General features: G+C 43.0%; 1 protein-coding gene across 1 annotated transcript; it reads left to right on the forward strand.

Moving 5' to 3' along the window:
- Positions 1–4,270: 4,270 nt before the first annotated feature.
- pou3f2b (POU class 3 homeobox 2b) lies at positions 4,271–6,896 on the forward strand. The gene has a single exon (XM_069888315.1). It carries the CDS (start codon positions 4,608–4,610, stop codon positions 5,754–5,756), a length of 1,149 nt encoding a protein of 382 aa, XP_069744416.1. The 5' UTR covers positions 4,271–4,607; the 3' UTR covers positions 5,757–6,896.
- Positions 6,897–11,921: the final 5,025 nt, after the last annotated feature.

Below are 11,921 nucleotides of genomic sequence, written 5' to 3' on the forward strand. Positions count from 1 at the left end.
GTCAGGGGATTGAGTTCCAGAGTTGTGAGGTAATGTTGCAGCTCTATGAATCTCTGGTTAGACCACACTTGCAATATTGTGTTCAGTTCTGAGCGCCTCATTACAGGAAGGATGTGGACGCTATAGAGAGGGTGCAGAGGAGATTTATGAGGATGATGTCTGGATTAGAGAAGTATCTTTTGAGACAAGGTTAACAGAGATAGTGATTTTCTTTTTGACTTAATATAAGTCTACAAGATTAGGAGAAGCATAGATAAGGTGAACATCAACCACCTTTTTTCAGAAACAAGAGCAACAAACACCAGATCACATCTGTATAAGCTGAGGAGAGGAAAGTTTAAGGGAGACCTCAGGGTTAAGGTTTTTTTTAACCCAGGGAATAGTGGGCGATTGGAATGCATTGCCGGGGGTGGTGGTGGAGGCTAGTACAATAGGAACACAGAAAAAAAAAGAGTTAAACGCGTCAGGAAAGGAAGGTTTAGTTTGTTGAGTAGGTTTCTATCGGTCGGCACAACATCGTGTGCTGTAATGTTCTATGACAATAAATATTAGTCTGCCAACAATATCCTCATCTCGACATTCAATAGAACAATGGAGAAATGATTTAAAAAAAACCAAAAGGATCTCTCGTGTCATAAAAGCTGACAGCTAACAATTTAGGAGAATCCCCGGGTACTGTTTGCATGGCCTCATGAATTGGCAGACGCGAATTCTCCAAGCGACCTAAATTCGTGATTGTGGTTTGGGTTCCGAAGGCTATTGGCGATCCTTGCTGAGGGAACTAGACTGCCTTCTTTTCTCTCCTTTAGATTTTGGGCAATTGAATGTAACAGCCCGTCATAAAGGTGTCGACACACACGGGTAAACCCGTACCATTTCTGTGCAACTTCGAGTTTGGAGTTCTCCTCTGGGCGCCAACAGTGAATTTCTTCTAAGGACATCAAAGTTTATTGATCTTCCAAAATAGATTTTAAACAGTGATTTTGCCAATCTAACACTTTGGCCAGTGGCATCCAAGGAGGGTCTACTCCCTTCTGCCATGCTCGTTTGCAGCGAATCTCGTCAACCAGCTAAGATTTAAGGGGATCTGTTTGTTAAGCACCAGAGAAGTAGAAGCAGTTTTAGTCCACCGCCACCCACTGAAATCGGAATATATTAAAGGAATCAGATGACCTGGACTCCCGTTTGCCGTCTGGATTAAACAGAGTTGAAGGTGGGAGTTCTTATAAATCGAAATTACATTTGCCCCGAATTCCAAACCAGACATAAGCCCTCACGCTTGAAGAACAGAATCGTTTTTTTTTCAGATCTTGAAGGGTTAGGTAAGAACTAGTCTTTCTTGGTCTCATGTTCAGGTCTTACACCCGATGTCAGATTTAGGATGCTTTTGTGTTTACTCCTTTATGCTCAAATCATTATCTAAATGGTGTGGTGCACAGCTGCAGCCCCGAGTTATAGTGGCGGCCGCACCACACACTGAGTTGAGGAACAAAGAGACGCTGCAAATAGATGCTCGGACACACGCACTGAGCTCTTCGCTGCAGGCAGCTAATTCTTTATGTTCAAAGAAAGCAAATAGAGGCACCATCTCGCTACTTAGCATTAAAAAGGTTCCAAACAAGTTTTGCTAAATTCCCAGGTAGTCAAACAGGCAGTTTGGATGCTTTTACAAAACCCATAGTGAAGGCCTGAGATTACAGGTTCTCTTTCACAAGTTCCTCCATCAGACTCCCAAGGGAAAGTCTCATTTTTATAAGCTCACAGGTTCGAAACCACTGGAAAGGACAAACTCCATGTCCAGCTTCGAGTAAACAGGTCGGTCTAGCGCAGTAAGGAAGTTGGAAACACATTGACAGAAGGGCATAATTTTTTTTAAAAATTTCAGTCTAGACTCGAGAGACCAACTGGCAAGTATTACAGTAACACTCTCATTTCTGTTGTGTATAATATTTCCAGTATTTTTGTTTAATCTTCGACCAGTTTCAGCTGTCGTGCGTGGAGATGCTTAACTAAAAAAATCCAGACAGGTACCGGCAAGAAGCAATCCGTTTATATTGCCGAGCTGGAACTGCAAGGAGGAAACGCTGCCCGGACACGCCATAGCGCTCCCAGCAGTGAGAGTGGAACCGTTTCTGGAGGTCAGAAGCCTGCACTCTCCGAGCATTTCTATCGATTGCTTATAGGTTAAAGAGGCATCAGAAGAGTTCCATGTCTGAACTTTGGGTCAGTTCCACGTGGGGTGGAGAGGTGGGGGAAGACACATGGGGCGTGAGACTGTTCCCCGGAAGCCATCAAGACTGCAGGTAGGACCAAGTAAAAACACACAGAAATGTTGGAGGAACTCAGTTGGTCTTTTTGGCGACCATAGGTGACAAAGATCTATTGCCGACGTTTTAGTGCCCCTGAGCCATTCTTCAAGGAATAACCTTATTCTGCTTATTCGTTGGAGAAGGGCTCAGGCACGAAACATCGGCAATAGTTCTTTGTTTTCTACAGATGCTGAAATGACTGGCTGAGTTCCTCCATCATTTCGGTGTGTGTCTGCACACTTTCGCGTTTCACTCTCTGCAGGTATGACCGCCCGAACAAGTGCACTTCAACATCACCGCTGCGCTGAAGCTGCTGTATCAATTCACCCCACGTCCACACCCCTTGCTCACCTCTCACGCCCCCTTCCTCTCTTGCCTCGTCTGCGTTTGCAGTGCGATGTCAAAAGATTAATGGGTCCACCGAGACCAAGTCGGCGAACAATGCAACTGGAAAATGCACGTTTTATGGGACTGTTTAAAAAGTTTCGAGGTTTGTCAGAACACCCAAAACTTGCCCGCCCGCAAGGGAGAGAACGTGGTTCTTCCTCCAGGTTTCACGTAGTTTAAAAAAAAAGCAGCCGCTGAGCGGGTATTCCCGTGTTAAGCATCGGTGCCTTTGATTACAGGAAAAAAAAGTATGACAGTGGCAGTGGTAACCCTCGTAACACCGGAAATGGCAAGTGCTGGACGATGTGATTGAAGTGCCAGTGTTTGTCTGCGGGCCGGAACCGATGCCTCCCTCGAGGGTCCACTGGCACCGAGGGTCCGAGCACCCTCCCGAAAACCTTTGCAGTGCAGCCTGGAGTCAGTCCGAGGAGAAGCTGGCTCGAAGTCAAACCTGGGAGCCAGCGATTCTGCCCTGGATTTAGTTGGCTAAATGGGATGGGTTGCATTGCGCTCTAAACTGCAGTGGGCTCTACTGTCAGTCCACGGGCAATGGCGGAAGCTGCTTCCCGGACAGTTGGCTGCATTCACACTGACATTTGTTCAAGTGGGTTGCACCGGAAACGGGAAGAGCGGTGGCTTGCTCATGTTAATGTGAATCTGGTAACCATTTCAAGCCTCGCTCTAAGACCCGATCCTTGTCAGTCTTGGCAGCAAGAGAGAGAGAGAGAGAGAGAGAGAGGGGAGGGGGGGGGGGGGGGAGGAGGGGAGGGGGAGAAGGGAGACGCAGAGTCCCTCGAGCGGTTGACGGAGGCGGAGTGCAAATCGCCACCCTCTCCGAGATGGATAAACTTTGGTACCAGTGGAGGCGGACAGTGGCAGTTCTCTCCGCTCCCGACGAAGGAAGGGGGCAATGCAGCAAACAACTGGTCACACAGCAACACCAAAAGCCGCTCCACCCCTCGTGAATGTGAACAAATGTGCACGGAACGGAGAATACTATGCATCAGTTTCATTTTCTCTTTAGTTTCACGATCCGGAATAAGTAGGCTTGGATCATGTCACCGAGCCCTGACAGCGGCAGAGATCGTCCATCCTGATATAACGAGCTGATGACCATGACGAGAACACAAAACACTTTTTAACAAGTAACCGGGAGTGAAATCGATATTATAAAATAAAGGAACCGACTGCTGCAAAATGATTGCTATGTGGGGCTATCTGGGATAGAGCTGGATTTGCTTGTCTTACTTCCGAGGGTGAGCGAAATGCGTAGCAAGAAAGTAGGTGCCATGATCATTTGTGAAGATCTCTCTCCTTTAACACACGGCAGCCACTCTGAAAAGGCAGGGGCCTCTCGAGATGTTTGACAGCTTTCTCCGAGTATTTGTTACTGTGTTCCTATTGTTTCGAAGTATTTAATGCACTTGCACCCCTTTCGTCCCAGGCATGCGACATGTCGCCTTAACCCGCACGGAATTACAACTTCCAGCACTGTAACACAGAAGCAGGCGCCGGAACTCTCGAGCTGTTCACTTTGCTGGTTTTGTTTTGAATTCTGTTTTCGAAGAGCAGGAGCATTTTGTTTCCTCGCCTCTCTCCCTCTCTCCTCCCCTCCGCTTTCTCTTTTCCTCCTTCCGCGTGGTTGCCCTGCCTGCATGGGTCTGGAGAGCAATCAAAGAAATCCCCCACCAGGCTCGACCGCCAATCGCGTGCCGGGGATGCTGTTCCCCGGCCTGGGTTGCCATGGCTCCTCACATCAATCAAGCCTCAAGCCACCAATGAAAGACCGGCGCCGGCGCGCGCACAGCGTCGGCTTTTCCTGCTCGCGCTGCTGCCAATGATCCGAGCTCGGTGCAAGTTGTCAAAGGCTCGGCTCGTTTAACAAGTCAGATCACTCCGGCTTAGCAAGTCATGGCGACCACAGCATCTAATCATTACATTACGAGCGGCAATCTCCTCACCTCTAACTCCATCGTGCACACCGAGCCGGGGAGCATGCAACAAGGGACAGCCTACAGGGATGCACAGAAACTGGTCCAGAATGATTACATGCAAAGCAATGGGCACCCTCTCAGCCACGCTCATCAGTGGCTAACCGCGCTCTCACACGCCGAGGGATCTCCGTGGTCGGCCGGCGTGGCGGCCAGTCCCCTCGGCCAGCAAGACATCAAACCCACGGTGCAATCGGGGAGGGACGAACTCCACAGCGGGGGCACCTTGCACCACCGGCCGCCTCACATGGTGCACCAACACGGCAACCACCACGGGGCGTGGGGCAACACCACTTCAGCCCACATCCCCACCATGGCATCCAACGGCCAAAGTCTCATCTACTCGCAGCCAGGTTTCACGGTCAATGGCATGATCAACCCAGCATCGACCCAAGGCATGCATCACGGGTTGAGGGAAGCCCACGAGGAACATCACCACGGCGACCACAGCCAGCACCACCAACAACAGCCACAACACCACCAACACCAGCACCAACATCAGGGTCACGAACACTCGGACGAGGACACCCCTACCTCGGACGACTTGGAACAGTTCGCCAAGCAGTTCAAACAGAGGAGGATCAAGCTAGGATTTACCCAAGCCGACGTGGGACTAGCTCTTGGGACGCTCTACGGCAATGTCTTCTCGCAGACTACCATCTGCAGGTTCGAAGCGCTTCAGCTCAGCTTTAAAAACATGTGCAAACTCAAACCATTGTTGAACAAGTGGCTGGAGGAGGCCGACTCATCGTCTGGAAGCCCCACCAGCATAGACAAAATTGCTGCCCAAGGCAGGAAGAGGAAAAAGAGGACCTCGATAGAGGTGAGCGTCAAGGGGGCTTTGGAAAGCCATTTTTTAAAGTGCCCAAAGCCCTCGGCCCAGGAAATCACCTCTCTGGCGGACAGCCTGCAGCTGGAGAAGGAGGTGGTCAGGGTTTGGTTTTGTAACAGAAGACAAAAAGAGAAACGAATGACTCCTCCCGGAGGAGCTCACCCCGGAGCCGAGGATGTATATGGGGCCAGGGACACCCCGCCGTCACATCATGGGGTTCAGACTTCTGTACAGTGAATGCTCTTCCCCCTCACATCTTTTGTTCCTTTTATTTGTTCTTTTCTTAACGAACAGCTTAAAACACCAGACTATCGTTGCGATAGCACATGTTAATGATGTGTTTTGACCTATACAGATGGAGCTCGCAGGCAAATGGAGTGAGTATATAAATAATAACAGAGGCACTGATATACATACCTTTACAAAACTGTGGCGAAGAGACACAAGACTGCCTAGGAAATTGGGACCTGAAAGGCTGCCGTATAGATCCACTGTGACAGGCAGGAGCAAAGGGGTATGTGTGTGTGTGTGTGTGTGTGTGTGTGTGAGAGAGAGAGAGCAGAGGAGAATTTGGCCACAGACAGACTGCAGTTTTGATTCTTGCAGGAAGAGGTAAAAGGAGGGGAAAATGAAATTCCAGAATACTGCTCTCTGGACTAACCACCGTTCTCGACATTTGCGGGTTTGTTTAAAAGAAAATCCCAACAGAGTGGGAGACATTTCTCCTGGGCGCTGAATTGTTCAAGACAGAGGCAGTATATGTGAGCAGAAAATAGGCTGTGTCAATCAGACAGAGAGGGGCTTAGCTCAAACGATACATTTATCTCCAGGAACTGAAGTTGAGACCTGCGAAATAGCAAACAGGATCAATTCACACAAACACAAAGAAGTAAATAAGTGAACGATAAATCAATACATTTCAGGCGCTATAATTATTACAGATCACCGACTAAAAGTTTTATCCCAATGTTTAATAAAAACTAATTCAGGTGGCAAGAAATGCAATACCTTTTATACGAGAGGACTATTACAAATATGATAGCTAGCGTCTTCACGCCTCCGAATTAGCACTGTACAATACTGAATAAATAAAAAAAACAGAGTCAAATGTTGTAGTTCCTGCCACATTTTTTTCGAAAAAAATATACTGCAGTATAAAACATTGTACTTATTAAACGTGCGTCTACAATCTAACAACAAATCTACAGTCGGATAAAATGAGACAAAAAAAAACCTTTAAAACATATCAGTAAATTGCGCTTTCTTACAAAGAACATATCCAAACATTCAAAATTCTGGAAAAGGCGTGTACATATTTGAGATATTTTGATGTGGTGATATGATTGTAATTTAACCGCAGTTATAGCGATTCCTAAAGACAATAAAAATTTAGTAAAGTGTTAGAAAAACATTTTTTAAAAATTAAAAAAAACACCGGGTCAGATAGGTTGATACAGGCAGAAATAACCCTGAGACACGAACTAAAATTGTGTCTGTTCGTTTAGTAAAATGAAGTTGAACGTGGAGTACTTTGTTAGAACCTTTTCTCATAGGTTTATGGAGAGCGGTTACCATGCACACCTTCTACCACTATGTATTATATGTTGCATAAATTTGTCTTTTGAACTGAAGGAGATAACCATTATCTGAATGATTTTTTTTCCTTGTATACATTTTCCATAATGCTGCCCAGGGAATTTTAATATCATTTTCACGTGGCCTGCCTCAATGTATTTATTTCTTTAAAAGAACTTCTGGAAACTGTTTCTTCTGTAGCTTTAATTGATTAGATGTTATATGTGGGATGTAATTTTTTTTCCGTTATGCTTCCTTCCTCCCCGCCCTTCTCTTGAAAAGATTGTTTTTGGTACATTTCAATGTGTCTTGTGAAGATAAAAGAAGCAACGCAGAGTCCCTTATATATTTATGTTAAAGTAATATTTTATTACTTACATAAAACAAGCGATCGCACAACCTTGAAGTCTTATGTGGTTGTTTTGTGGGAAAATTGACTTTTCTGGGCGGATGGCGAGAGCGCATAGTTTATCCACTAAACCGGTATTAAGGCCACAATATTATTTTAATGAAAGCATGGATATAATATTCGCTCCTATAAACACGGCAATAATCGTATAAAGGTAATCCCAATAGATGTGGAGAAACTCACTTAGAACCTGAAATACCTTGTTTTCAAAATATATTGATTTCATAATTTTTGTGTGTGTTCCTAGAGCGAGACAGACAGACACTCTATTTATAAATCATTCTTTAACGCCTTTGTGACTGCGCAAACATGCATTTTCTTACTCACTACATCGGTTGAATGATATACCTTAACCCACATTTTAGAGTACCTTACGTATAATGTTAATGATAACTAATGCAGGCGAGTAAATGTATAATGGTTAAAACTAATCTGCATACATTTATCTGGAAATCTTTAGGACATTTCAACTAATATACCACAGTGGCCAAATTCAAATAGAATCGTATAGTCCCGCGCCTGTGACCCCTCACGCAATGTGAATCCGATGGGTTTGTCTGATTATTATTTTTAGTTCCATAAGTCCATGTTTTAAATAATCGCTTGCAATGTTTTTTTTTAATCGGATACAATATTTGACAAACCAGTTGAAAGCTGACTGGAGATCAGTTCACTTCTGCACGAAGTCAATATTACACGACTCTAGAACATATTCAGCTAAATTATCTTATCAATACAAAGAGAAATTTGACAGAAAGAAGAAGTGTTTTCTGACCACAAACGTGCTGATCGGGTGAAATGTTTTAGTTGGGTATGGATCCGGGAGCATTGTTCAATAGTTGCCACTGTATGATCTGGAAGGAATGTGAGTGCCCTCTATTGGCCGGCACCACAGATAGACTGATGATCAACGAGCGGCTTTCTTCCCGAACCGTTAGTCAGTACCTGCCGGCATTTATTCCGTTTCCTGGTTTCGGAGACAGACCATTTATTTACATCCAAAACAATTTTAGACCGTTTCATAAATTATTATTATTAACACGAAAGGTTAAGTATATAATATGCTGGCTATTTGTAAAAAAAATATACAACCGAAAGGGAAACTACATACGTCCCATATTTTGCTCTGAATTTATTTATTTGAATACCTCATCCTGTGCTAAACTTTAGGCAAGTAGTAACTATATCCGTGAAGTGAATGCACCCAATTGAATCGAAGAAAAATGCGTTAATTCAAATGGAAAATGTTACTTTATATTGTAGTCCTGTAGTATATTTTATAGGCTAGATTTTTGTGTAAATTAAATCTACACCAATATGTAAATAAATAAACAAGAATTGCTATCAGGTAATAGGGAAATTTAGAGGTGGCCTTTATCTAATAATTACAAATGAAACATACCTACTTATTTAAAAACACCCAGACTCTCGAAATTATCCTCTGACTGTAAATGCAATAATTGCTTTAAAGTTGTGCAATCGGTGTCGTCCACTTTTAAATTAGTTTCATACCAACAAGTGAAATGAAGCGGGACAAACAGAATGCCGGATTAATCGAGTTAGCTTCTAGATCTAACGCAAAATGGGAGTTTCGCGTGTATTTCAGAATTAAAATGAATTCGGTTCCGGTCATCGATCCACTAATTTGTTTTTGCAGACTGTTTGGAAAACACCGTGCTCTGTCCCACGCCACCCCCACACCCTTCACAACCCACAGCCGCAGGCACGCAATCGGCTACTCAAAAATTAGTTACGTTTTAATCCGTCCATGCTTTAGATTTTCCCGGCTGTAAAGGGAGAAATTATTTTAGATTGCGCAAGGCACGGGCATTTGTAACTCGCTGGTGTCGTTAGTTGACATTCAATATAATTATCACAGCACAATGTTTGCTCTCCCTTGTTTTACAATTCATTCAGACATAAGAGTGTGATGAGTATGAATTCTTCTTCGTGCCAAATGCATGGAAAAATGTTAATATGCGATTCCCTGAAAACATTGCACGATTTACGAGTGAAGTAGAAACATTTTGTAAATGAAATGCATGTTCTTGGGGTGAGGTGTAGATGAATTCCGAGGCCGAGTCCTACTCGGTCCCAAAGTTCACCATCTTTCCTGGCCGTTGCTTTGCGGGTGGGTGGGTTGGAAAAGAAGAGGTGTGGGGGAGGGCGGGGGTGGATTTTCAGCTGCTGGCCCATCAGATATTGGAAATATGTCGATACCAGGAACATGGCCAAGCACTGACATAACTTAAACAAATGATAGTTTTGACGATATTTGTAATAATACCGTGATATTCCAAAATTCAATGTTATAAAAATGCAAAATGTATTTAGTTATTTTTAAAAAGCAAGGTAACATATTTGAACATTCAAAACTTTTTCTAGCCGTTAAAAAACTGTAACAAAGATATATTATAGATATATAACATGCAGTCGGGCGTTTCCGGTTCCGATGTGTTGTGGTTTAGAACTCATGTCATGTTCAGAGCTATGAGTTACATGGTTACTTGTTGAACGCTTTTCTATCTATAAATAAATATCTCGGTCCATTGAAACTGCCGACCCAAGCACTTCCACTTCGTCCATTAAATTTTCAAACAAATTTTTTAAAAATTTCAAACGTGGGATCTTTAGCTCCCCACGCAGAATAACCAGTGGAGAAAATTCAAAGAGGTTACTGAATGAACCTAGTTAAATTAAAACGATTAGGCCTTTTTATTTGAACCCAAAATTGGGACAATGCTGGTTAGATGACCAAGCAACTCATTTCATTTGGCGAGTAAAAGAAATAACAATTTGGACAGAGGCACAAATCCGAGGCGCATCCACACGCTCGGCTCCAAAACTATGCAAACTCAATTAGAACAATTAGAAGCTGATTTGTGCAAATTCACGAACAAAGGCAACGACTCACGAAGCGCAAGGGCTTGTATCTACAGAATGGAACAAAACTAGACAGGAGTTAAGGCACAGCATATCAAGAGATGTTGATATGAATCTTGGACATAGTTATGGACACACAAACATGAGGTTACACCAATAGGTTATGTGCAATTCAATTAAGCTGTTACGTCGTTACTCGTAGGGATCCTTAAAATCCGAGAACACTTACTTATTTAAAAAACCCCAAAGTGTACATTAAATAAAAGCACCGTTGATCCAAACGTTCACATTTACCAACTAAATGAACGTCGAATTAGCAGAATAAATTTGAAAATGGAACTTGTTCCTATTATTAAGGTGCACACAACTTTCATTATTCTCAACTTAAATGTATTTAAATACACTGACGTTTTGAACATTAAAACCCGCTCCTCGTGCAAAATGGGCTGAATGTAAGGACGCGCGCACACATTGAGATGCAAAAATTTGGACGAAAGGAATAAGGAACAAGCCAGCTGGGATGTGCAGACATGAATGCAGATGACATAAGACACTAGATAAATGAAACTTATAGAAACCGCATCCAGTCATATTGCGAAGAACACAAATGAATATTTCACCACATCACCACGTGCTGATCGCATGCATACATCGATACACAGATAGATAATAAAAAGGTGAAGGGTATTCTCACAGTTACAATCGACATGTCTCATTGACCACAATAGGGAGAAAGTCATTTGAGCTCAGAGGACAGTAAGTTTTGTAGGAAATCCCGCATTGTCATTGCCTTTGGAAAACAGAACCGTAAACCAAAGCAATCTGGGATGTCTGTGTTTTATTATAATAACAAATTATTAATATTTTTTATTATCTCGGTCTGTAGCTCAATGGATAAGGTGAGGCCTTTTTAATCAAGGATTAAGTCAAAAACTTTGATTATACTTTTTACTTATAGTAAAATATTAAGAAAATAATATACCTTTGAATAAAACATTTTCTCGAGAGGCCCTTTATGTTACACAAATCCAATATGTTACAATGCAAAGTGTAACTTATAGAATACGTAACGAAAAAGACCACCGTATAAATTATTTTGCATATCAAACAGATTTATCTGTACCACAACTGTCGGTTGGTTTTACATTTCAATTATCTTGCGCGATAATTGTTACTTTTTCAAAGTTTTCACGTAAAATAGCTCGCAAAGCAACCAAACAAGGCGATGATCATGTTGGCTATTCTACAAGGCAGTCTGCTCTGAATTGAGTCAGTGGTCATCTTCTAGAAAGCAATGCGTTTTTTTAAAATAAAAGCGGGGGGAAATCAGTACTTAATGGTTAACTAAATATTGGTTCAAGTTAGCAGCCTTCTTGCTTGTCACAGGCCCCTATCGCAACTTCATGAAAATAAACCCGCATCGGAAAAGAATCACTGTCCTGCACGTCATTTCGTTCAAATACAAGACGATTTATTTAAGTTTAAAATGGGCGAAGCTTGCAACAGTTGTAAATAATTTAGGCCAATGTATTTTT

Source organism: Narcine bancroftii, chromosome 6 (assembly GCF_036971445.1).
Source record: "Narcine bancroftii isolate sNarBan1 chromosome 6, sNarBan1.hap1, whole genome shotgun sequence".
Classification (NCBI taxonomy): Eukaryota; Metazoa; Chordata; class Chondrichthyes; order Torpediniformes; family Narcinidae; genus Narcine; species Narcine bancroftii.

Excerpts from the sequence above, each read along its gene's own strand:
- pou3f2b (XM_069888315.1), top strand. The coding sequence starts at position 4,608 with ATGGCGACCACAGCATCTAATCATTACATTACGAGCGGCAATCTCCTC.